The 27,985-nt window shown below is 46.1% G+C and overlaps 1 protein-coding gene across 1 annotated transcript in view; it reads right to left on the minus strand.

The window, feature by feature from the left end:
* The window catches only part of ATP6V1D (ATPase H+ transporting V1 subunit D), a 238,305-nt gene extending 232,734 nt beyond the window's left edge, over window positions 1-5,571 (minus strand). Inside the window, exon 1 of the mRNA XM_069638720.1 lies at window positions 5,366-5,571. Coding sequence (XP_069494821.1) covers window positions 5,366-5,406 — 41 coding nt within the window. The 5' untranslated portion in view covers window positions 5,407-5,571. The remainder of the gene's footprint in view (window positions 1-5,365) is intronic.
* Window positions 5,572-27,985: the final 22,414 nt, after the last annotated feature.

Consider the following 27,985-nt stretch of genomic DNA (forward strand, 5'->3'; position numbering starts at 1 on the left):
AAGGACTATTTGTGGGATTTCCAACTGTGTGTTGCCCAAAATCGTAGTCACACTGAGAAGACACAGTTAAATCGAATGGGAATAGGTTTCATAGGGTCAGTTTCTCTGACTGGGCTTTCCAATTCGTCTCTGGTGCACTGTGCTGTGCTAAAAAACACATGCTAGACCACCTCGGTCTTTGCATGCGTCTGCCGCCTTACAGATGAAAGGTATTGTTTGCTTTAATAGGTTTTCTCTGTGTGGCAGGTGCAGGTTTTTTAAAAAAACAAGGAAGTAAGAATCTTCAGTGAGTTCCTCTCTTCTTCTGAAAGGGGGGGGGGGACCCCTAAATCACTGGTGTGGGAGTCCCTTTTAGGAACGAGCTGGACCTGTGCAGATAGAGATTTGCGCTGGGTCTGGCCGTTCTACAGCCGACCGGTTTCTGTGGAGCAAGGTGGGTGGGCCACATTCATCAGGGCTAGACGCGGGCATCATTGTGTGTGCCCACTATTATTCACACTAAACAGCATTGTCTGCATTACTTCAGTGCCTCTCCCCTCTCCGTGTGGTAGGAATGTTCTCTCCACAGGGGGTGAGACGGCCTGGGACCTAGAGCAGACATCTAAGGCGGCTCGCAGGACCACCATAGACGTCTGCTCTAGGTCCCAGGCTGTTTAGTGTGAATAATAGTGGGCACACACAATGATGCCCCACGTCTAGCCCTGATGAATGTGGCCCACCTACCTTGCTCCACAGAAACCGGTCGTCTGTTGAACGACCAGACCCAGCGCAAATCTCTATCGGCACAGGTCCAGCTCGTTCCTATAAAGGACTCCCACACCAGTGATTTAGGGCCCCCCCCTTTCAGAAGAAAACCTCAAGAGAGGAACTCACCGAAGAGTCTTACTTCCTTGTTTTTTTTTTTTTGTTTTTTTTTTTTTTTTTTAAAACCTGCACCTGCCACACAGAGAAAACCTATTAAAGCAAACAATACCTTTCATCTGTAAGGCGGCAGACGCATGCAAAGACCCAGGTGGTCTAGCATGTGTTTTTTAGCACAGCACAGTGCACCAGAGACGAGTTTGTTAATGGTGCCCGCCATGGAAATGGTTGAAGCGAGGGCTTTGAGCGGATGCCTCTTCCATTTCTGGGGCAAGGACGGGCACGGCCAGCGTGTGAGGAGGAGCGTTAGCTGCCGAGGACAGCAGTGAGCAAGGTAAGCAGGAGGAATGGTGGCAAGGTTGTTAGCACAAGGCCAAGCATGGAAACATTGTGGGGTGGGGAGACTGGGAGCGCCGCGTGTGTCCATCGGAACACAGGTTTATATCATTAGTTGCAGCCCGCAAACCGAACTAACCGATTGGTCCGCACACCCGGTCCAAGAGGTAATGTTATTTTGTAATGGTCAGGGTTCAAAAGAATGCAGTTTTCAAAGGAAAAAATATTGCTGAAAACTAAATCCATTTATCTAGGATTCCGTTGATGCGCAGTGTAGATTGGGCCTCATTACAAGTGTGCCGGTCCGCTAACAGTGCCAGTAAGCCTACCAGAACAGTTGTTACCAGACCGGCACACTACGAGTCTGCGGGCATGTGCTGTTCCACCCGCCAGGGTCAGACCTGGTGGGCAGAACGGCTGGTGCTTCTGTGGTCCCCATTCCCATTTGAGTCCTATGGGAATGGGGATTAACATTTACCGGCGCCTAACTTCCTGGACGACGGGGGCTGTAATCCCCTGGTGATTCCGGCAAGCCAGGCATCAGTAAATATTGCAAGTCTGGGAGCAACCCGCCGGTAGCACCGGCAGGGTTTACTGCCGGACTTGTAATGAGGCCCACCGTCTTCACATATACATACACACAAGAAATCAATCCAAAAGAGTAAGGTGCAGTAATAATACCCCTTCCCTAAACTCTGTAAAGAGACTGCCTTTTACTGTACTTGTACAGAAAAGTAGAGTAGGTGCACACCTTGTGTATAGAATTGATTTAAAGACAATTCGAATAAAGTAAAGCAGGTTTGGGCGCAGAGGAGGCAACTCACTCAACCCTGACACGAGGTTCGAAATGCAACTGCTTCTGAAAATAATCAGATACTCCCGTCCGCTGCACACCATAATGCTGAAAACAAAAAAATATCAGCCATAATTGGCAAAGAGTATGTTATTATACAGACATATACGAAACAACCATTGATTTTTCAATTGATATAAAAAAAAGGTAAACATTATACTATTCCACAGTAGTTCAATAGCTACAATTGTCTTTATGTGTCATCAGCACAACGCGTTTTCGGGATTCAGGCTCCCTACATGAGGTGCAATTCAACAGTCTACAATGTAATATGAAAGTCTGTCAGCATGTTCGTGCCCATATCGTATATAAAGGCACTGCTCCATTTTCAGGGAGCACGTGGCTCTCAGTTTAAACAAAATAGGACTGGCCTAGTGGGCAATAAAGCAATGTTCAAGGGGTTGGTCTGACAGCACGATTGTTGGACAGTTTTGTGGGCCACTGTGATGACAATGCACTTCGCAGGTGAGAGTTTTTTTCCCCAATGATTCTGAACCAATGTTCTTTAACATACATTTGCCACACATGATCCCAAAAATGGACCCCCAAGGCACACCCTAAAGTTTGGTGAGAAAGGTCACGAATTGAGATTCAAGAAAGTGGGCAACAGTTTTTTGTCCCATGCAGGTCAACCCTACAAGAGATGCAGGCCAGTTTGCTCTCGATGCATATAACCCCAGAAAAGGACTGCCCCGGCTAATTCGATCTCACACAACAACACAGGTTCACCAGCTTTATAAATGTTCTGTTTACATAACATCTCCATTATTTACTGTGGCCCAACGCACTGCGATGGACATAGATATGCCTTTTTACACAGGAAGAGATAACAAGTGCTGCCTTTAGTCTTCCAGCTCGCAACACAAGATCCTGCTGTATCTCCAGCTTTACCCTTCCTTGTTCTTCTCAGCACATGCCCTATCCTGCATTCAAAAGGGGGGAATCGTGGAACGATTACACTGCCCTCTTCAGCAATGCACAGAAGAGACGAAATGCCATCTTGTACACACCACCGACTCATGAAAATGGCAAAATGTGGGATACACACGAGAGACGGATGACTCATCACCCTGAAACCGACCTCTAAAATGAAAATGCACATGACAGCAGTACACAATGTACATTGCTGTTCCCTTCTTTCAAACAATACCAATATGATCTAAAAGTGGACAGTAACTGACATTTCTGGGTAGCGCTTTGATGCCTACAGTGGGCCTGGTCTGAGCTAGAGATTAACCTAAAATGAATGCGCGGGCGCCACCTTTTCAAAATTATTGGTGGGGATCGAGTCCTAATCATTAGTGAGGTCTCAGATAAAATGGTAACATGTCCAAATAATGTCAAGGAAGCTACGATTGTTTTTCCATTCACATTTTTCAATCAGAAATTAATATTACATCAAAATCCTTCAATGATGGCAGATCCTCCTTATAATACGTTTTACTACTCTAATTCATCTGAAATTTGCTAGAAGATTCAACTGTACTTCGAAATCTCAAAGCAGTTTAAAAAATGTTTGCTAATCATAAACAGGGTCAAAAAGGTCAAGTAGCAAGCTACTAGCCAGGCATACACATTCACTCGCCCCCATTCGTCTCCTTATGCACACAGCACACAAACTCTTACTCACAGAGAGACAATTATCAGTAGCTACTGCACATTTTGAGGCCCGACTTAAACATTAATATAGTGATTCCCATTAATTGTCAGTTAGGTAATGTCTACCAATCACCGTTTGGAGAGAAAATTAAAATAGATGAATTAAAGCCTTCAAGATTAATTAGTCAATAACATTACAGTAATGTTGCCTTAAGCCATCATAAAATCAAACAGAATCTGATAGCAAAAAGACAACTCAAGGGTGCAGAAATAAACCACATCAAGCGATGGTGATGTACAGAGGCATATGGATAGCTTACAATAAGTCACCACAGATATTTGGCGAATGGGGGCTACACTATGTACCGTTTAATATTGTACATGAGAAAGAGGAAATTCATTTAACAGAAGTAACCCGACCTTGCAAAAATATGTACTTTAAACAATGTAAACGATGATAAGGAAAAGGTTCTGCAATCGCCGAATGTGGCAAAATAAGACTATGTTGGGTAATCATCGGACAACCAAAAACAAACAGATGTTCACTGTCATCAACGAATGTGCATGATTTTGCCGTTCACCTGTCCTTCAGATTACACAATGCCACATTTGATTTGCTTAACAAAGCAACTACCACAAAACATGAGGAAATCCAGGCTAGCCCATCTAAAAAGATCCACAAACAGTCAAATGTGTATATAAACTATCAGTGAAGATTTAAAAAATGAAAAGGGGGAAAATCTGCTAGCCTCGTTTTCAATTATAACTCCTCTGCAGGGACACTATGCATTCCATGCTTAATGGAAAATGTGATATTAGCTTTTCAAAAGAGGAACTGCTTAACCTAGCAATGGGTAGAAAATCTCCAACTGGGCCTAGTGTGACTCTTAACCCAATGACAGTCTCTTTCGAGCTCCATTTTAACACATTGTGTACCCGACTCCAGATAAAAAGGACAAAACAGCATGCTTCAGTGCCTATATCTAGAGATGTATCCTCTTGACTACCCGCAAAATTAAAGAGAAAGATATGGAGAGCTCTTTATTTGTTAATATCAGACGCCACACGACAAGTGGGAGTCCCGCCGATGGCATTGCAAGTAAACAAAACAGCATTGGTACGTGCAAAATTAAGGTTTTCAGCCGACTAACTACCAGGACATGATATTCCAGACCTGGGCTTTACTTTGACCTTGGTTTTAATTTAGGCCATTTCATTCAATGGAAGTGAACCAAGACTACGACTAACGGAATACAACTGGTAGAGAAACGGAAGACCTTGACTAGTAGAATATTACATGGCAGTCTTCCAATAAATGCAAAAGAAGGGCATATTTATCCATCTATGTGCGTTTCTCAGAACCTCTATATATGACCATCTCTGGAAAATAAATTAATTCATATATATGAATGGGCAGAGGGCTGGAATTAGCAAGAGTAGGGTGCATTAAATCAGACCCCAAAAATGTAGTCGCTCAACTCACAATATGCAGTTTATTGCACTGGTTATTAACGATTCCTCGTGTGGTTTTCACCAAGCACTCTTTAGCAGGTTTACAGATCTACACTATTTAAATGAAGGCATATAATGTTCGAGTGTAGTCGAAGGAAATGGGATCGCCCCCAGAAAGTGGCCCAGGCATATTCCCTAATCGACAAATATTCTGTAAAAAGGCATATCAAAAACACAGGGTGGGGGTCATTCAGCTGTACTCACATCCTGGAGGGGAAGACCTCGATCCTGTCCTTGCCCGACATCTTCTAGCCGTGGAGAGGGCAGGGTGTATGACCTGGCGATTTCTGCGCGGCTGTAAATGTTAAAGGAAAAAAGGAGCCACAGCAACACTTCCCTTCGGAAGACCTGTCAGCTTCAGCCACTGTGCTCACTGGCCACTGTGCTCACTGGCTCAGCTGAGCTCAGTCACATGATCCTGCAGAGGGCGTAGATGTAAAGGAAGGGCTAGTGTGGAAAAAAAAGACGAACGTAACGGCCATCTTAAAATATAGTAGCTCCGGTGTTATGCAAGGAAAAGTACGCAAGGAGAAAACAAAACGATCATTTTTAGCTCTCTATAACAACATTTGTATGAATAGTCTTAACCAACCAAAATTATATTTTATTTACAATACTTTATAATAATAATTTTTGGAATAGAAATAATTCAGTGCACACAAACTATCCATATTTGGATGGAAAACCTTATTGGAAATTAAAAATATTGGTTTTATATTGCTTCCATGGTAAAATTCGTGTTAAATTACATGAGTGTGGACATTACCATTACCACTCAAATTACGTACAGCACATTGATGGTTCCTCTCATGACTAAGGTATGAGATCCGGCTTTCTCGCCTCTACAATGACAGTTTGTGAAGACATTGACCATCTTTCCGGGTATGACCCACCCTCTGAATTGAAACAAAAACCAGACAAGAATTGTCAACCTCTCAGAGGTCTAATACACAACAAGCGGGCAACTATTCTATATTCACTGACAGAACCCAATTAAGGACGCCATGTTATTAGCTATTGAAATCAGAGCATGGGGTTTTAAGCGTAGTGTTTGAATGTTAATATGTTACCACCCCGACCAGGGGTGCAACCAAACCTACATTTGGGGGGGACAGCCTAGTGATGGGAGGTGCCACTTAAACCAGGCGGGCAAATGGAGACTCTGCCACCTCTGTTCTACCCTAAGGGCTGTCTGGCATGTTTTGTGTGACCCTCTCATGTGTCATGGCCCAAGTTAATAAAAGGAGCCCCTGCTGGCACGTGCATCAGAACAGCTGCAGACTATAACCATGGAACTCCTGTTGTCTCTGTCTCTCACTTTGGGCCTGCAGGCCTATACCGTGTGATCACGGTCCCATACATGCCAACATTCAGACACAGCTGGGAGGGAGATTTCCAAAGGGAAATCTGAAGACCAACATTTTTCCCCATAGGAATGCATTGGGGCTACAGCTATTTCCGGCGGGAGACAGTGAAAAATAGCCCGATTTTTCGCGGAAAAATCGGGAGGGTTGGCATGTATGCGGTCCTGCAGCCCTGCCCTGCAGGCCCACAAAGTGTGATCATGGTCCTGAAGGTTCCAGTTGGTCTGGGCCCCCCAGACCAGCATAGTGCCCTGGGTCCATCTCAGGCACCCACCATCCAGGAGTCTGCTGGCATCCAAGGTGCTCCAGTACTCATGCTGTGTCCCCACAGCCTCACAGGGTCCTACCCTGTAACACCTATAAGTTCAGGTGACCCTGGCACACTAACATGGCTATGAAAAGGAGGAAGAGCCCCCGCGATGTGCCCCGGCCCCGCTGTCCCTCATATTTCTTTTTTTAAAAAGGGGGGAGGGAGAAACATGGAGGCGGCGGCATCCACCGCCGAAGAAGAGGAGGAGTGGATGCCACGCCCAGTTCCCTGCCGGCAGATCCTCTCTGGCCGCTGCTCTCTGAGAAGAGGGTGCTCTTGCGGCTGGGTGAGGGTCAGCCAGCAGCCCCTGCGGCATCCACTGAGAAGAAGGAAGAATCCAAGCTGCCTCTGGCATGCTAGGGAGAGAGAGAGTGGTGCTGGCAGCGCTCCAGCAAAGAATAATGTAATCTCCATAATGGGGACGAGGGCGTGTTGGACCCCGCCAAGAAGAGGAGGAGGTGAGTGCCCAGCCGCCCCACTGGAAGCCAAACTGACAGTAGGTGTCATACCGTGCTAGCGCCGGCCGCACAATAGCGTGGAGCTTAGGTATCTGTTACATATCGGCCCAGTCCTGCAGTACCTCTCGTTTCTGGTGGCTACATACGGGGGCAAGCGCGTTCCAGAACTTCGTTGCGGCTTCGGTATCGGTTGCCATGGCGCCTGGCCGTGCAGCAGAGAACTTCGCATCAGCTGAGACGTCCCGTGCACAGAGAATGCATAAGGAGGCCCCGCCCCCCTGCACCGTAAAAGCCGAAGCGACTCAGCGGGTTGTTGCTGCTTATTGTGGCGTTACGTTCCTTCGGTTCCATCCCGCTCCGGTGCTTATTCCCTTTTTCCTCTTGATTACTTGACTTCCTGGATCTTCGACCCACCTTTGTCTACTTGGATTGTCATTGCCTTTTCTTCCAGCCTGAATTTGGACTCTGTTGCCGACTTTGGACTGTCCTTAGATTGCATTTGCATTCTCCTCCAACCTGATCCGTGAACCCTGCTGACGACCTTGGACTGTCCCTGGATTTCCACTCTGCCTTCGCACTGTCTGGTGAGATTACTCCTTCTTGCCGCTCTATGCAATTTGAGCGACCTTCCTACGCGGATTACCACGCTGCACATTACAAGAGTGCCCCACCAACTTGGCCTGTGCTTGTGCAATTAAGGTAAAGCTCATCCAATTCTCCTGTATTGTTCATTACCTGAAAATCATCAGTCCTTCCCATACGTGCGGATTCCTTGAACAATATCATTAATTTCCTGGCTTTTCTACCTTAACTAAGTGCATAGAAGTGACGCTTTCCAGTGTATGCACCAACCCGTCACTAGTGCGACCCTCATGCCGCCCGGGTATACTCTTCCTTACTAACCTTCCCATTTGTTGTTTTGTGCCTGCCGTTGTATTCCTTTCAACTGGTACCCTTTTTTTCCTTAGGAATCCCACTTATCAGGTCTGCTGGGTGTTGTATCAGTTATAGTGAGGTTGTGGTTATCACTTGTGCATACTCATAGTCTTGGGTTCTCTTGTAGGTTCATCATTTAAGGTCCAACACCACCTCAACCATTATCTAGGTATTTAGAGAAATATCTGATTGTCTGATTAATTCCATATTGCCTGATTGCTTCTAATCATACTGTGTTTTCTTTGCAGCATTGGTTATTGGCGGTGTGTGTTCTCCCCACTCTTTGAGGCGATAGACATCTCAGCTGATTTTTACTCAAACGTCAGAGAGGTACATCGTAGAAACTAGCCCCTCTTAGAGGAAGCCTGAATCACAGAATTCAGGGGAGCTGGAATCCTGGAGGCTGAACCCGAACCTGTTAAATCCTGCCTCCCTCCGCGAGGTCGTCTTACCTAGGCTCCAATCAGCATACGGAGCGGTAAGTAACAGTATCCCCCTTTCCCTGCCCGTCCCTCTGCCACCAACCACCACACCCCACCACCTGCCAACCTCTATCCGCAAGAATCAGCTCCTGGCCCAGCATTGCACAAAAGCGCACCATACATGTCAACCCACACGATTTAGGCTGGAGACTCTCGATATTTCAGTAAAAAATATTGCTATTTTTAACATTCTCCCACTTAATATAATTCTAGACCCAATGCATTCCTATTGGACAATGTATGTCTCTTGATTTCTCTGAGGAAAACTCCCTCCCAGGTGCTTCAGAATGTTGGCATGTATGGCACACCCATATACACACACACACACAATTACACATTCACTCACTCATTTAAACATCCCATTGACCATTGTGAGAAACCTGAGGGTGTTCTCCCAAGTAGACCTCAGGAAACCCTTATTCAGGTGGCCAGGGGAAGGCTGGCGCTCTCAGATCCCAGCCCTGGGAGTGGACGAGCGAGGATCACCTGAGTAGGGGTACCCAGAGTTATGCTCGGGAGAATGCCCCAGGTGAGACGTGGTATGTTACCAGGGGAGAAGATGAGGAGAGTGAGATCCCTGAGACCTTTATGGGCTGTGCCACATCTGCCCCCCTTGTTCCGATTAGATCTCTCCGGCCCAGATCCAACAACCCCTCCGAGCTTAATCAATCCTATAAGGTCCCAAACCCTGTTACACCCAAAAAGCATAACTCCCAGAATCCCTAATTCACTGTTCTCCATTCAAATAACCCCCATCCTTCTTCCTCCTTCACTCTGCTCATTATTTTCTGCATCCCCAACCTGATCAGACAAAATATTACGATTCCCACAATCCCTCTTGTTTATTTCACGGCCCCAGCTATTACCATTTACACACCCTGCCAATGATGTCCCTCTGATTGTCATCCTCCAAAATCCCAACCTACTATGACAGAATACTACTGTTCGCACAATCCCTTATGTTTTGTTCTCCATCCCGGTCATTCTCGTCCATTTAATAAACCCTGCTACACCTACCCTTCCGAGAGCACCCTAAATCCAAATGCAAAGGCTATAATTCCATGTATCACCTTTCCCTTCTGATTCTTTAGGATGTTTGATAACTCTACCAACAGCTTTTTCCAATACTCAAACCTCTTCATTTCCCGACATGAACACTGATTTGCGGTCTTGTAATAGAACTGTGTACATGGCATGTCCAGACAGAAGGGTCAGGCAAAGTCAGGCAATTAACTTGAACCACACATACCAGACGGCCCTTTCCCCACCGGGAAAAAAGGTGAAGCAGGAGAGCACAGTAGTGGCAAGGCGAGTACAGCAGACAGCACGACAAGACGGCTACCATGCAGCAGTTCAAGAGAATGAGAAAGGCGTCTGGAACTGAGAGGGTAGCAAGGAGAGAAATGACCTTGCCCTTTTCATCCAAGGCCCAAGCAACCTTTGTGGAAGAGAACCTAAGACTGCGAACTAGCACAAGTGTCCTGCAGCAGATATCAACGGTACACGGGGCAAGCCTGTAAGCAGGAGCGAGGGAAGCCCCCGCGCCCATGGTACCGGCCTTGACTCCAGAGAAGCCAAAAGCCAACCGGTTCATCACAGCCAGTGAGTCAAGGGGAGAACCAATAAGAACCGGGCTGTGCTGAGTGAGAGTCGCAAAGTGGCAAGTTGTGAACCAAAGCTGATGAACTTTGAATGAAGTGTAAAAAGTGTGAAGGGGAGACCAGCTGCAGAGGGAAACTGGCACCACGTGGGTGCTAACTCAAGAAACTCTGGTCGAGCCCCATATGATAGAAACTACAGATAACAGAAGGCCATAGGAGGGCCAGCAAAATAGGTCAAAGTGGTTATACAGAGGGTCAAGAAAAATCCCAGTACGATTGAAAGACTTTGATCTACAAGCAGTGTGAAAAAAAGGGAAGTGAATCCTGCAAACATCGAACTGTGTAAAAGGAGAACATTGAAAGTAAAGCGGGTTCTGTGCCCAGAAGAGGGCGACCCAGGTGGTGAGCCCCTATCACCCTGATCAAGAGCCACAGTAAACCCGGTGAAGGGAGGCTAAGAATCGAGAGTGGTCGGAGCTCGGCAGAGGGGGATCCAAGGGTGAAAAGGTGTTACCGCAAGCAAAAGACATAGAGAAATTGAGGCAGGAGAAATCCTGCAAAAGGCAAGAGGGATCCAAGTTGACCAATAAAGGAAATGTGAAACACTGTGGAATTACGATACATGAAGGGTCAGCGCCCAAAAGAGGGGGACCCAGGATTAAAGTCATGAAACTGTGATAAACAATTGAGAAAGGTCAGCACCCAGAAGAGGGGGAACCAAGGGTGAACCGATCACCCAGCAAACATTGGAAAAGAACTTTCATTTGTTAAAGAAACTTTTGTTTTGTTTTTTGAACACGTCAGGTCCTCGAAGGCAAGAGACTTTCTAATGAAACAAGACTGATAACTGAAAGCTCGAGAGATAAAAGCTGAACTATCATCTTGTGCTAGAAAAGCTCAAAAGTGTGTCCTGAGAGCTGCCATTAGAACTGTCGTCTCTTGCTGGAGAAGCCCGAGGCTGTAAGGTGCGCTAAGCTCCCCTCATACCCTGTGTCCAAAACGTGGAGAAGGGAGAACCAAGATACTGCATCCCGACTTATTATTTGAGAACACTTCTTTCTTTTCTTGAGAACTATCCCTCACCCCGTTTTATATTACTTGTGAATATAGGCCCCTTTTTGTTTTGACATGACGCCACTAGGACTGCCTTATTTTTCATTTGATGGTTGACTTGCTCCCATCTTAGATTTAGGTTTAGATTAGGCGTTTTTCCAACATGCATACAGCATTCATTGTTCAATAAACACCCTTGAACTGTGATCATTTGTGTCAGTCTTACTTGTTGTCACCATGAGTTCCTCACACCATACACTTGCTCATTTACATGCGCACCAAGTCCGCATACATCTTACACTTATTCACACACTCATTCACACCTACATTACATGCACACTCCTTGCACACATGCATACATACATAATGAGCTAACATGAAATGCCCTTCAACACAGCTAGTTTCAGAAAAGACTTCCCTTGCTTCTCTCCCTAACAAAAAGCAAGCACACACATCAGTCCCCTCCCCTCGGGTGTGAAATACAGCATAAAGTTGTTATATGTTCACTTGCATCCGTTGGGAGGGGGCTGATATGTGCATTTTATTTTTCTAAGGCAGTACGGCGATGAAAGCCTTTCCTGAAACGAGCAGCTTTAAAGGTCTGCTGCGTTTGTGCAAATAAATGTTTCTGCACAATCACAGTAACACTTTTAAGCCACTGGTTTTAGGAAAGGCTGCTTTCCCCTCTCTAACTAACACAAAGCTATGTCCGGAAGCCCTGCCCCTCAGCTCAAATTTCAGGGGAGCGGCTGAAGACCGGCCAACTGAATGGTGTTGCGTGCCTGACTACAACCATCTTCCTCTCCCAACCTATGAGATACCTACTTCTGATCCAGCACCATGTTTCCCACAAATAAATTGATTTTTTGGGGGTCCTGTCCCTCCTCTCCCCTGTGTAGTGATATTGGCAGGGTTCCTGTGAGGAGTCAGAAATGTGAACGGAAACACAGGTAAAACTTTTATCAAATAAAAAGGGGTGAGACAAACGCCTATCTTTCCCTAACCTAACAAGGATTTCCCTACCTAACAAAGTAAGGCTAAAAAAAAATGACCTAGTGTCCAAAAATTATCTGACCCTCACACTAACATACACAACAGCATTATACAAGGTTTGTTTGGCTGTCTTAAAGCCAACAAAATAACTTATCAATTTATCTCAAAAGTTGTGACCAGTAATCATTGTGACCAGAGTTGGATTCCCATCCCCTGGATCAATTCAGGAATATTTGGAACAAAGTTCAGTTTCAAGAAAGTGTCATGATTCTCCGTTTACACCCCTTTTGGACCTCCTGTTCCATGGTACACCACAAACTGGAGCCGTTCTCCTCCAAACAAGGCCGGTGCCTCAGACACATTGCGGTATAGCGTTTACGCAGGAGCCCTGGCTTCCTAGAAAACGGGCACGCCCTAGCGGTGCTGCGCATCTCAACGCTCCCTTTCGAGTTCGCAGCTAGTGTGCTCATTGTTTCCTCCCTTTCCCTTGTGCCTATTCTCCGATACTTATCCAATTCCTCTTCCTTCCTTCCTGGAGTACTAGGAGCAGCCTGTCGCCTTCGCCTGAGGCCGTTCAATCCATTCCTTCCCGGACCCCTATCCGCTCTTCTGTGCTCGCAGCTACATCCCTGTACTCTGCGAGTAGTGCTTTTCCCTTCCTGGTTCCACACTTTTTTTTTTCTTTTTTTTAGCCACTACTGATCTTACTGATATGCTTTGAATGACGTGGCCTGGGAAAATTCCCAAGCATGCAAGCCCATGCAGACCCTACATCCAGTACCACTCCCCCACCAGCCATTTTCATCTTTATTTCCTCCCAGAATCTGTGCACCTCAGGGCAAGCCCAGAACATGTGCAGTAGTCCTGCCTCCTCCTCCCCGCACCTGGGGCATTTTTGTACAGCCGAGCCTCCAAACCTAGCTATTCTACTGGGAGTCAGACAAGCTCTATGGGTGACATACAACTGAATCTGCTGGAGTCTCGCATTCCGGGACACCTTTTTATGGTACCTTTGGGCTCTATCCCACTGTCCCTCTGTCATGGGTTCCCCCACCGCCTCCTCCCAGTCATGCCTCAATTGGAGCAGCTCCTTCCCTGCCTTCAACCTCAGGAGCTCATATATCCTAGATATTTCGTGCCCACCCTCCGAGACATCATACATCGTTTCTAGGGAGGCATCGGGTTCTTCCTCTAGCACAGTCTCAGGCCACCTCTCTCTCACCCGTTTCATGAGCCTGGTATAAGTAATGAATTGGCCTCTATGCACCACTGTCTCCTCCTGCAGCCTCTGGAATCCCACTGCCTCCCCTTCCTGCCATATGTCTCCAAGGGTGGCCAATCCCACTGGTTCCCAGTATCTACGGACCGCTTCAAACAATTGGGAGTCGTCCCCGCATATCACCGCCAGCGGGGCCTGCTCAGAAAGCAGATCTGGGTCACCCACCGTTCTCCATGTCCTGCGCCAAACTTCCCAGCCCAGCTTCAATACCCTCCCCCTCCTCACCATTTTAGTTTTATGCAGCCATACTGTCTCCCTCAAAAAAGTAAGGAGCTGATTCACCTTGCAAAAGCCTAGCTTCTGCCGAGTCTTCCGCAGACAACCACTTAGCCACATACAACAGCTGTCCCGCTAGGTACAGCTCGAAATTCGGTAGGTTTATGCCCCCCTTATCACATGTGTTCTGTAGTTTCCACAGGGCCACCTTATTCCTGGAGTTGCCCCATATGAAGCCCCTGCACATGCCATAAAGTTTTACAAAAAAGCGTCTGGGGATCAAGTACGGGACATTCACAAAAAAGTGTGAGTAGAGCTGTTCTCCCCATCATAGCTAGGGGTATTCTAGACCAGAACACCATGCTATTCTTAACTCCCTCCATCGCTTTCTCTGTATTATGTTTGTGCTCTGTCTCTATTTTGTGGTAAACATTTACGCCCAGATACCTGAATGTCACGGTCTGCCAGGGTATCTGCAAGACGGGCAGCCTCTCCAGTGGGGTACTCTTATACCTTCCCAGGGGGAACAAACTAGACTTCCCGGGGTTCACCGATATGCCCGAGAAGGTGGCGTCAACCCAGTTCCACACTTAATCCCGGATATTGACTGCTCAATACTTACCTTCCTGGAATCCTGAACTCTTGTCTTCCTCCGAATCTGTGACAGAAAGTTCTGTGAAATAACAGCATTCCATTCAATGTAGCACACACGTCTTTTTCATCCAATATCCCCTCACTTGGTGTCAGTACTCACCCTGAGATGGAATAGGAGATGAAGAAGGAAACCCTGACCGACGCTTGCCCAGGTCTCCTCACTTGAAGGAGTTATTTTCAATGATACACCCCTCTACTTAGTGAAAACCACAGAAGCAGAGGAGCAAATCAGTTGAAAGAGCGGGAAAGAACACCAAACACTGCCAGTAGTGTCAGGCTGCAAGAAAGGCGAGATAATTAGAGCAAGGTCTCAAAAACCAGAAGTAATGCAACCGTGAGAGAAGAAGCTAACCTACTAATGTGAGCAAAGAGGGCTGTCCTCCATATGGTTGCTCTTGTTACCCTCAGGAATCTAAGAGCCAGTGAGATAAGAGAATATTACACACTAGCTCTACTGAATTGGAGGAAAAGAGATGAAGATAGCCCAGTTTTCTTACCCAATGAGAATACTGAAGGTACTCTGGTCATAGTTAGGGCACCAGTCACTCTGCAAGATGAAAACAACGAGAGGAAAGGGTAGGTAGAAGGGGACTAAACCCAAGCGGCACAAGGGTCACACTAGAACGGGATGGTGCACGTGGGTTTACAGCAGGGCGTCCATTGTTTAGTGCACTGAGTGGGCTGGAAGTTCCAAATAGTTTGTGGTGCAGAGAATGGACTCTGGCAGTTGATACCAGGAAGAAACAGTTTTCGTGAAAAATGACAGGTGAGTTCCTCAAGGTGGACTGAGGAAATAGACAACGTGCGGGAAAACTTCCCAAAACAGCAAGACAGAGAAAGTCCTTAAGCAAGCAGAGGGTTTGTTTGTCGTGCGAGCGGTTTCACAGCTGAATCACAGGGCAAAGTCTGTCCGTAAGGCAGGCAGAAGGTTCAGTCAATGTGCAGGCAAGTTCACAACAAAATCACAGGACAGAGGCAGTCCGTAAGACAAAGGCAGAAGTCAAATAAAATCAGGAAATGTACAAACTGTAGCGCAAGTAAAGACTTTAATCAGAAGCGCCGGGCTAATGGAGGCAGAAGTGTTTTATGCTGTTGTGAAAGGCGTGAGCCGTATCATGGGTGGAGCCAACAGTCACATTACCGTGATGCCATAGAGGAATGCAGCGTAGCATAGGGACAGGAATGACCCATAAGCATGGAACGTTTCCCTGACAACCTCCAATGCTGGAAAAAATGAAATGTCGTAGGAGGGAAGCAACAGGGAAAATGCACCCTTCGAGAAGGATGTGGATGGTTGACATGGGCACCATACAGGCGAGCAGGGCAAACTGTGACACTTGGAAAGTAATTGTCTCTTTTCCAAAGGTCTGCTCACAAATCAAAGCAATTGTTAATATTTCCTCAGCCTCCTGCTTGGAAAAACAAAAGTATTTTTCTTCCAAATACCTCCTGCTTGGAAAAACAAAAATCTTTTCCTCCAAACATTCATTCACAAATCAAATGTAAGTGTTCCTTTATCAAAAGGCCAAGCACTTCTTAGTACATCATACTTCTTCAAAAAAACACTTTAATTAAGATGGTTCAACAATCACTTTCTGAAATGCAACAGTTTCTCAAGGCAAGGCGATGGAGTCAACATTTATTTTCCAACACAACCTTTTACCACAACCACAGTACTTTAAATCAGCTTCTTCTACCTGGTATACTCACCTGCCAGGACTAACTACAATTGATCCCTTTCCTGGTGTATTCGCTTTCCAGGATAAAACACCTACTACTATAATGTGTACTCTGTGGTAATACTTGGTAATACTTGTTCCAAACTATCCACACCAAAATCAGAAATGAGGAGATTTGATCCAACAACTGATTCTCTTGATAGTCTTTTAACTTTTAACTCTTAACAGAATGTGTTACATTTCTTCCCAAATTGATATTCCACAAAAGGATAATGGTTCTCTTGCTTGTCTTTTAGCTTCAGGTAATGCAGGTTACAGTTCTCCCCGTACCCCCTTGGTCTCTCACACAAGGAGGGCTTTGCTCCTGCAGCCTTTGTTCTCTAGCTGTGCAACCTCTTGACTGCTGGCAATGCCGATTACAATTGTCTCCAACTTGAAATCTCTTTGTGAGAGAGTTATACTCAATTTGCCTTTGTATCACTCTTCTGCTGGCAGGTCTGGAGAAAGATTTCAGCCATCTGTTGAGCAGAGGGAACTCGAGGGAGAGCGACAAAGTGTGCCATCTTAGTGAGCAAATCTATTGTTATCATGATTGTAGTTTGGCTGTTTGAGAGGGGTAGTTCAACTATAAAGTCATTACTGATGTGTTGCTATGGGTGAGATGGCAAGGGAGGTTGTTTCAATTTTCCTAAAGGCAACCTACGAGGTATCTTGCTTCCTTGGCATACGACACAGGCAGAAACATAGTCCCAGACTTCTTTGTGGAGGTCTGGCCACCAGAAGTGCCTGTTGATGTTCTCCAAGGTAACACAGACTATACAATGACCTTGTGTCTCAACATGATGACACATGTGTAATACCTCTTGTTGTAAAGAAGAGGTTGGTATGTAAAGGCATTTGCCCTGAAATAGAAGTCCTTGTTCCTCAGACAATCCATATTGCTCTATGGCTAGAGACATAGCTGGGTCTTGATGTTTTGTGACCTTCCTTACGCGTTGAAGGAACATGGTCACCGAAAAGAGGAATGAAGCTTTGGGCAAAAGCCTTTCCCATTGAAGGGGGACTCCAACATCGGAATCTGTACGGGAAAGAGCATCCGCCATTTGGTTTTCGATTCCGGGTAAAACAGTAAATAGCAAATCTTACTGGGAAAAGAAGTAAGCCCACCAAGCCTGCATGCTGTTCTGACATTCTTGTTGTTGTAATACCTTCAAGTTGTGATGGTCCGTCCTTACGGTTACCTGATGCCTGGAACCCAGAAAGAGATGCTGCCACTCAGTACATGCCTTCTTTATAGCCGATAACTCTTTCTCTAAGACTGTATTGTTCCGTTCCGAAGTGGACAACATCTTAGACATATAGGCAATTGAATGCTCGCAGTCGTCTTCCAATAGCTGTTTGAGGACAGCGCCAACAGCTGTGTTAGATGCTTCTGTTTCCAAGATGAAGGGTCTGTCTTGGTCTGGAAGACATAGTATGGGAGCTTTCATTAAATGTTTTTTGAGATCTTGAAAGACCTTCCTAGCTGCGTCATTCCATAAGAAACATACTCCTTTTTTAAGAAGGCCAGGCAGGGGTAGGATTATCAAGGAAAAGTTGGGCATATATTTTCTATAAAAATGTGCAACACCCAAAAATCTCTGAATATCTTTTATAGAACAGGGTTCTTTCTAGTGTAGAATGGCTTGAACTTTGGCTGGATCCATTGAAGTCCCTCCTGCAGATAAAACGAAACCCAAGTAAGTAACCGATGATTGGTGGAAAGTACATTCTTCCAGTTTGGCATGTAGATGGTTATTTAACAGATGTGAAAGAACTTCTGTTATGGATTCGATGTTCTTATACGTTGTTGGAAAAGATCAAAATGTCATCAAGATATACGACTACGGAATGCAACATAAGGTCTGAAAAAAGATAATCCATGAACCGTTGAAACACAGCAGGGGCATTGGCCAGTCCAAAGAGCATTACGCAGTATTCGTAGTGGCCGAAGGGAGTGCGGAAAGCAGCCTTCCACTCTTCGCCACTACGAATCCGGAGGAGATGATATGCACCTGTAAGTTCCAATTTTGTGAACATCGAGGCCCCAAGGACAGCCACCAAAATGTCCAGGAACAATGGAATTGAATATTTGTCTTATTTAAGCCTCTATAATCGATACATGGACGTAGTTCCACAGTTCCTTTCTTGGAGATGAAGAACTGCGGCAGGAGATTTTGACTTAGTTATCAATCCGTTTTGTAAGTTGGATTGCAGGTAGGATCGTAAGGCGTGCTTTTCAGGTTCAGATAAGGTATGCATCCTACCAAAAGGGATTTACATGCCGGGAAAAAGATCAATGGAACAATCCCCATTCCTATGAGGAGGTAGGTCTTGTGAGAAACCTGAAGATGTCTCACCCGCTAGTCCCTGGGGATCTGTCATCCAGGTGGCCAGGACACAGCCATCACTTTTGGATCCAGTTCCTGGGGGTGGACTAGTGCGGGAGGATCACCTGAATGAGGGGTCTTCGGGGAGTGGAAGTAGGACACTGGAGGGTGTATCCCCTTCCCTGTAACACCTTTTCCCCATCCTACCAGGTAGGATACCTAGAAGCTCAACGCGCCCCCCTTTCCCGACACAAACACTTTCTCACGGATAGCTCACTGTGAGCGACAATGGACTAATACCAGAGCTGTATACCTGACATGTCCCAATATAATGGTCAGGCAAGGTCAGGCAATTGCTGATCATTACACACACCTGACTTCCATCACGCTTTCCCACACGGATAAAAGGTGGAGCACGAAAACACACTCCGAGCAAGGCAAAACACACAAGGAAACATCAGTTCCAAGATGGCAGTTTAATATGAGGAGAAAGATGGGGAGACCAGAGAGGGTTGCAAGGAGGGAAGTGCCCTTGACCTTTAAGGACCATTACTTTTGTGAGCCTTGGAAAGTAAGAAACCTAAAACCAGGAACTAAAGCTGATTACACCTGCACAGTGTGTCAGAGGTACCCGGGGCTCTCCCGTGTCGATAACCAAGGCGGTGAGGAGCGCTTGCCGCTGTGGCACTGTCTTTAGCTCCTACAGCTTTATTGCCGGTCAAGTGGCACTGCGAGTAGAGCGCTCGCTTTGACACCCGTGCAGAGCCTGTTAACGCAGGTTCGAATCCCGGCAGGGCCAAACTCAGCCTTTCATCCTTCCGAGGTCGATAAATGAGCACCACACACCGTGGGTAATAATAAGCAGCGCTCAGATACCTGAGGGTTCGTAGCGCTATATAAAAGCCTAATTATTATTATTTATTATTATTATTACAACAAAGCAACTTCAGTAAAGACAAAACAGCCGGTGAGTCGGAGCGACTGATACCAAACCAACTTGTGTTTTGAACCAAGGTTGCAAGTGGCAATATTGTATGAAGATATCTAAGGAGAACAGTGTGTGAGACGTATGTGACGAGCGACGCAAATATAATTGGAAATCAAACTAAAGTGGAGTGACTAAACTTTGGGAGGCAAAGAAAAGATACCGTAGACAGAGTGGTCCGGCACCATGTGGGTGCGCATTCGCAAGTCTCTTTTAGGTATCCAACTGATGATAAGTGTGAGAAAAGGGAATCTTAAAATGGAAGTGGTCCTGCAACGGGTCAAGCTAAACCTTGTGCACATTCGAAAGTCTTTGATGGTTTAATGTATACTGCAATTGGTCCAAACCTGGCTGAGAGAGACTAATTGAGTAAAAGAAAGGGATCTGAGCCAGGCTGAGGGAGATCCGGGGTGAACCGTGAGTCACCTGATCAAAAATATTAGTTGCACATTGTAATAAGGGGATCTGAGCCCGAAAGAGGGGGATCCAACATTGAACTGTTGTTTTTTAAAGGGATCTGAGTCCGGCTGAGGGGGATCCAGGGTGAACACCCAAATTGAATACTTGTAAAAAGAAAAAAACCTTTGCATCTTGTTTTTATACATCAGGCCCTCTGAATCAAGAGACTTTTAAGAAGTAAAGAGATTTGGACTCAGAAGGTCCTGATGCTGGTAATGGAACAGTATCCTTGTGCTGCAGAAGCCAGAGTGCGTGCTTTGCTCGAGTGAACCGCCTTGTCCCGTGCTGAAAACGTGGGGAAGGGAGGCCAACGGCCTGAACATCCTGATATATCATTTTGTGAATGCTTCTTTCTTTTTCATGAACACTACCTCACACTATTTGTAAATTAGCGGTGGGTTTTTTAGTATAGGCCCTTTTATTTTGACAAGACTCCACTAGGATTCTCTTCGTGAATTTCGAGGATACGAGAATCGTGCAAGATGCTCCTCTCCTATCAGGATTAACCAAAGTCCTGCCGACCAGCACCAAACGTATGTCTGTGGGCAGTGCAGCAGCCCAGCCAGATGAATCAGGACTAAGGAAAGGAGAGGTTAAAGCAGTAATGGAGCTTTGTACTCCAAACGAGGTGATGCATCCCGCAAAAGAAACCCAGTGCCAAAACCAGCCATGTACTAACCCGCCAGCAGCCAGCAAAAGACCTTTTGTGCCCAGGAAGGGGAGACCCCACAGAAAACCACAAATCATTGCACAAAAAAAGATCCTCACAAAACTAACGCAACTAAACTCCCTGAAAGACTTTTTCAAAAAACAGGGGAAAAGAAACCATGACCATCTGCGAACTTTGAGACGTTGAAATTTTAGGGGCAGTCATGGAGCCGGTGCCAGCCATAAAAATCCGGAACACTGGCAATCCCAGCGATCCCGCTCCATCATCTACACATATGCCGAAAATCCTGGTGCAGGAAACCGACAAAGCCCCGGAATGCCCCGCCACAAAGGTCAGCCCACCTGCAGAGCCTACATCTCCTACATCTTACACCATTGAGGACTGCACCTGGCAGAAGAAATCATCAAGCGAGGGACCAGCAAAATCCAACAAGCCAGACGACCTCAACATAGTGCAGGAGATCTCCTCGCCAGAAAGCTCACTGATAAAGGAGCCTCTGAGAGTGGAAGGAGCAGGGGAGCGGCAAGATGCAGATGAAAGATCCTCACGATCAATCTCAAGTGACAAAAACCCCCAATATCAGACAAAGGTCCTCGGAAAATCTAACAACATCATCAACCCATCTCCCAATGAAGGGACAAGAACCCTCTGGGAATTTGCGGCACCACCCCGCAGGAGCAGCAGAAATCCAACTATTCAGTTGCACCTTTACAGGGAGCCAATCAGGTTACCCCGCCAAGCACGTCACTTAGGCGACAGAGTCTCGGCAATCAATGGCCTCCGGCACAAAAACATACCACAACGAAAAAACCTGACATGGTAACTATCATGTCAGCTATCACCATTGCACTGGCCACCTTCTGCAAGTTATATGAGGCCATAAATGATAACTTGAAAGATCACTCGACGTTGACCGCAATGATGCCCGCCAAACTAATATACCTAGAAGGGTATATCCAGGCGATGGAAAAAAAGATTTTTACCAACAAGCAGACCACTCACCCCCCTTCACCTTTCAAAAACAGATCAGCAAACCGAACAACTATCAAAGACCCAGGCTGCAATAAAGACATCCTAACAACTACAACTCACAGAGCCCAAAGCACCCAAACAGATCACATAATCTGGCAAACAGCGACAAAGGGCCCACACTGGGACACCTTCAGTATTTTCAATCCCCAGAACTGCAACAACTCATCCAGAAGTTCCAATCTACCAGAGGTCTTCTTCTTTAAAGAAAGCTCACCGAGGCCAAGCAAGACGGATCCCAAAGCTAGGAAAGAGGAGTCTCTCAAGAAGCAAAATACTGACACACCCAACACCCCCAGGAGCCCCAGAGAGACCACTGAAAGGTCAGTGAAATTACCACTGTCAGGAAATCAAACAGTTCTAAAACTAAACGACATTACAGGTTCTAAAAGGCAGAACACAGGGGAAAACAACGCAAGGAAAATGCCAGACTACACACCCAAACCAGGGAAAAGTAAAGAAACGCAGCCCCCCAGACATGACCCAAAAAGACTGCCATTGGAAAAACGCACTACTAATCAAGCGGTAAAATCCCCAAGAACTTTCAAAGAATTTCTTGACGACACGTCATCAATGAACATCTCACAGCATCTAACTGAAGTCCCATACGAAGCTGAAGAGAGAACAGCAAGGGCATACACACCCAAGAGAGATACCCAATTGGCCCAGATTCCAAAAAAACAACGGGAGAATACCCACACCATCCAGAGAAGGAGAAATCTTCAGGATCATGATGGCTTGAACAGAGAGAGTCAACCCTCAAAAGTAAAGCCCAAGAGGGGACGGCAAAGGTCCGAAAACCCGAGAGAGCGGAACAGACGAGGCAACCAGAAAACAGAATCGAGGGCGGCGACGCTGACCCTGAAACTGGAACAATCCTCGAGCAATCATGACAATCTGGTGCTCAACAGAGGAACCGTGAGAAACATCTTCAGAAACATTTCTTCTCTTGAAAGTTTAGAAGCACAGGACTATGTTTGGGTCGAACCCTATCACAGAGGCACAACCGCCAAAGTTTACCTTCATATTAGAGCGGCCGCCTTGCCCCCTTCAACTAAAAAAGCAGTAGACGAACTATCTAGACGTGGCTTCCATCTATCGACACTGCCAAAACCTGGCTCAGCACAGGCCGCACGGGAACACAGGCCAGCGGAAAAGCCACGAAACACCCACTGCCACTCCAAAACCGAAAACCTGTACAACACCACGAGAATGCCATGGCACAGAACAAAGCCGGAAGTGCCGAGACTGGAGGGTTACCAAACAACTCCCTCATGGAATAAGTGGGACATCAAGAGGGATGGAGCATCCGAAAACGAGCCACGAAGAGAATCCAAGATCTTGACACATCTACACAAGACCCACCTGAAAGAGGTTCAGAGAGCATCAGCTGATTCGCCTAAAGGAGATCATCCAGACAAGCCGGAAAGCTCCTCAAGCAACTCCACTAAGCCGACGATAAACAAAAGTCTGCTTTCACCAATGAAGCAACTGGTGGCTTGGCTGCCAAAGACACTGGCTTCTCAGAATAAAAAATAGCAATTTGCTATCGACGGTACCGAGGCACAACCATCGGGGACACGAGAAAATCCTCTACTGTCGACGACAACTCTACACCTGGGCTCCTGGAACACACGCGGACACAAGCATTTAATGCAGAAAGGACATGTCAACTTAAGTGACTTTGACATCTTGGCCCTCCAAGAAACTTGGCTCTCTGAGACGCCATACCTTGATGGCTTCAGTATAGTCATCTCGCCAGCCAAACAAATTCCTTTAGGCCGTCCTTCTGCAGGAATCATATTGGCGGTCCAATCGGGAAGAGGAATAACCATTCAAAGGACTCTGTCAACTTCATTGAGCCACCTAGCAGTGCTGACAAGCTGGTCTGTGTTGGACACCAAAGACAATCAGCAGAAAAAGCTTCTGGTCGCAATCATCATCGTATATTGGAACCCCCAAACCATAACCGATGACTTCTTCTTGAACACCATTGAAAAAACAGTGGATGCGATTTACGAAGAGAACGACGTAACTCGCATCATTATCGGCGGCGATCTGAACGCCAGGTGTCCTTCATCATCAGACATTTGGAAATCGTAAACTACACCGGTGGAAAAAAGAGGAGCACGGTGGCAAGATCTGATGGAATTTCGGGGTTGTTTCAACTTTGACCAAGCTTTTCCTAACCCCAATCGCTGGCCGACGTCGGAAAGAGACTGCTCAAGCGCAACTATTGACTATATATTTACATCTGAAAATCTTCTAAAACTGGCAGTCACTTTCGAAGTAGTAAAAACCGCAGCAAGTGATCACAACCTGCTCAAAGCGACTTGGATGATGACAATAAGGGAAGCAATGAGGAGCGAACGACAAATAGAGTGCAATACTCAAGGGTTGCGCCTAAAATGTACAGAGTCCAGAATAAAAGAAATAAAACTCAACCATTCCCAGCAGCTGGCGGGAAACAAACTGCTGAAGGAGATAGAACCAGATTACCAACCGCTATTGAGCCCATACATGTTCAAGAGTGGGAACAAACCTGAACAGAGGGACACCCTGCTGCATCACTATGACAAGCTACTGGTAGAGAAAAGGGCCACCTTGAGATGCTTAAGAAGGAAGATCAAATCATCAAACTCACCAGCAGCACAATTTGAACTGCATAAAGAAACCAAGTCCTATAAAGCTTGGCTAAGACATCAGCGGATTACCCTCTATCAAAGAGACTCTGAGGAAATGCTGAAAAAACTGGCGAGCAAGAATACCGGAGCCTTCTGAAACCTGATTAAGGCCTCGGGAGCACATCCTGAGCCTTCACAATCGAACACGGTGAGTGAACCGAGTTGGATAGCCCATTTCTCAGTACTCTTCAGCGGCCCGATGGCAAGGGCAGAAGCAAACAGCAGCGATTCCGAAGGTAGATGGCTAGATATAGCAAACGAACAAGACATCCAAGCAGTCATTCGCAAACTAAAAGCTTCGCGGGCTCTGGACCCGGACGGAGTAACGAATATCGACCTGAAAAACCTCCCTGAAGAATGGTCAATCTTCACCAGCATGGTCTTTGAAAAATGTACCACCGACCGATTGCTTCCAAGATCCTGGACTACGGCAGTGGTGGTCCCAATTTTCAAGAAGGGAGACAGGACAAACCCACAAAACTACAGACCAATTGCAGTGCTCGATACGATCAGAAAAGTGTTCACCTCGCTCTTACTGAGGAACTTCCAAACTTGGCTCAAAAAAGCTACTCTGAATGACCCTTTTCAAGCTGGATTCCATAAAAACTCTGGAGCGATCATCAACATCATGATCTTGAGCACCCTCAAAAGTAAAACCCAAGAGGGGACGGCAAAGCTGTATTTAGCATTCATAAACCTCACCCAAGCTTTTGACATGGTAGACAGACCACTTCTATGGGTGAAACTTCGGGCGGCAAATTGCCCCAAGAACATCCTGGAGCCAATAAAAGCCCTCCACACCGGAACATCTATGCGGGTGAAGTTGAACAAAAACAGCACGCTGTCAGAGGAAATCCCGACAATAAAAGGGGTGAAGCGGGTATGCCCCCTTGCACCGGTGCTGTTCATAGCCTTTTTAGGTGACCACAAAGAATCGACGACAGAGGTAAAAGGATTTCCACCAAAGATCGGAGGAACACCGATTCAAAGAACGCTATATGCGGACGATATCACGCTGATGGATCGAACACCGATTGGCCTCCAGCGCCAATTAACCAACTTAGCTGACTATATAGAGTCCAACAAGTTGAAAATTAACAACAAGAAAAACAAGATTATGGTCCTGGAGAGGAAAAAAAAAGAAAAAAAAAACAGACCAAGCAGACCACATGGCAAATAGAAAACTGCAAAAAATTGAAGTGGTGTCAGAATTCAAATACCTAGGGGTCATGCTCGACAGTTCGCGCTTAGAGGTGAGCATGCAAAGTTACATCTGGTCCAAAGCAAGAACTCTATCAACCCAAGCTCACATGCTGGACAACAAATTCGGCCGCTTCTCAATAATTCCCCTGATCAAATACTATAAAGCAAAAGTGGTCCCGTGCCTACTATATGGTGCAGAAGCAATGCCAAAGATTCCTGAGGAGATATGGGAGAAGATCGAAGGTTTTTTTTGGAGGTCAGTGCTTTTTCTACTGAAATCGACCTCAATGTCAGCCATCAGAAGAGAGCTAGGGCTCACCTCCCTAAAAACCAGAGCAGAAAACAGCAGCATGCACTTTACAGGAACATTCTATTACCGGAGGCATCGCCCCTCTACAACCTGCTAAATATGGAATCAAGGCAGGCAGATCAAAAATGCTAGCATCTTGGGTAGCCAAAAAAAAGACTCAACTGGAATCAATCACTTGCACAGAAGATGAATTACTTCAAACCCCTCTCAGAATAAAAAAAAATTGGAAGAACTTGACTGGATCAAAACCTTAGAGAAAGCGGAAAAGAACAAACTGTTAAGTCATCTTCCATCGCTGCCGAGAAAAGTAAACAACCTGGCAGAGATCAACAGGAAATTTCCCAACAAACAGTTCCGTCAATTCTTTCTGAGAGCAAGATTAAATCTACTACCAACCAACAAGATCCTGCACATTAGAGGATTATCCATGTCCAATTCCTGCAGGTTATGCAAAAAGACAGAAGAAGTAGAATCAGTTCGCCACCTCCTAACGTCTTGTCCGGCAACGTTAAACGTCAGACAAAACTATTTAGCCTCGATTCTAGAGTCTCACTCGGACTGCGAGGAAATGACTTGGTGGCCACGCTTGATAAGTGGACAAAAAACATCATGGGCTATCGCCACAATACAAATTCTGAAAACCGCCTTACAGAAAATAGAAAAAGAAAAAGAGCAGGAATGTGGCGTGGAAACTGAAACTGAAAAAAATGGAACAAACGTTTGACAACAAGCAACAACTTGACAGAACACTGACGCTTTTGTAAAACCAATAAATCTTGATAAACACAAATAAAAAAAATAATTTTAAAAAACATTGAAAATCCATGCTGATAATTATTGTACCACCAGAAGGGGAAAATAGAATCATTGGACTCCTTGACTCTGACCATGTATCCACTCTAAAAGAGGTTTTGTTCTCTCAACTACATATACCGACTGGTCAACTAGACCTGTTTTTTAAACCTCAAGTACTATTAGATAACTTCTACTCTCCCATATAATATCCAACAGTGGGATCGAATAATAGTGAGAATCCGATCAGCCTTTACCTTAATTAGACCTAGTACCCTAAACCCCCCCCCACCACCCCAGCCCTGCTCCTAAACCTTTTTTGTTTTGGTACCCCATTACCATCAGTTGCAGGGCCATCAGGGTTAGAGCCCAACCTACCAAAATCGTTCCCTTCGGCGGTATCAGACTCAGAAGGATTAGACAACTTCGAAACTTTATCCGAAGGTTTTGAAACCTGGATTTTTTTCTGATTCAGAAAAAACACAGAAGGAACCTTTACCCCACCGGAAGAAATAGTCGACCTAGCAGCTGTCATAGCCCTGTAACGCTCACCTGATTCCCGCAGAGGCGCCGGTCTTGACTGGGTGAATGCCGTATCTTCAAAGGTGATGTGTAACACACGGTTGGCTCTTTGGGCTGGACCTCTGTGCACTGTATGTCTGACTTGAAGAGTAAGATGTCTTAGGTAAGTGAACGCCGAGCTCTCCATCTGCCTCGGGGCAGGGTGCCGTAACCAGTTTCTTCACTGGATAAGGGTGCAGGCCTCTTGACCTCAGAGGACTGCTGTCCGTCGTTAACTGCACGAACGGTATGTTCTGGGCACTTCAAATGTCTTAAAAGTCTTTTGTAATGATATCTCTTGTTTTGCAGGGTTCCGGCGATGGCGGATGGCGGGCTGATGAGAGTTGAGGATCGAACCCGCGTGAGGAATAGAAGCGCCTGGAAGCATGTAAGTAAGGGCTTGTACCCTGCTCCACGATGCGCACTAACTGTCCCTTTTATCTTGCAGGTACAAGTTCATAGCTTTAGAGAAGCTGAAGGGTGCTGGAATACCCACTGGATTCGGCGTGGGAAGGAGTAATGGCACGTGAGTAATAAAGTTGCCCAATGTCTTTAAACGCACCTTCTTTTGTCTTTCAGATGCGGGATGCAGCGCCGAAGGCCTCCGGAGCGTGCAAAGAGCTGGTAAGCTTTTGTCTTTCAGATGCCGGAATGCAGTGCGAAGACCTCCGGAGCATGCGAAGAGTAGGTAAGCCTTTGTCTTTCAGATGCCGGAATGCAGCGCGAGGCGTTGGTGA

The sequence above is a fragment of the Ambystoma mexicanum genome, chromosome 14, assembly GCF_040938575.1.
Source record: "Ambystoma mexicanum isolate Mex_15411 chromosome 14, UKY_AmexF1_1, whole genome shotgun sequence".
Taxonomy (NCBI): Eukaryota; Metazoa; Chordata; class Amphibia; order Caudata; family Ambystomatidae; genus Ambystoma; species Ambystoma mexicanum.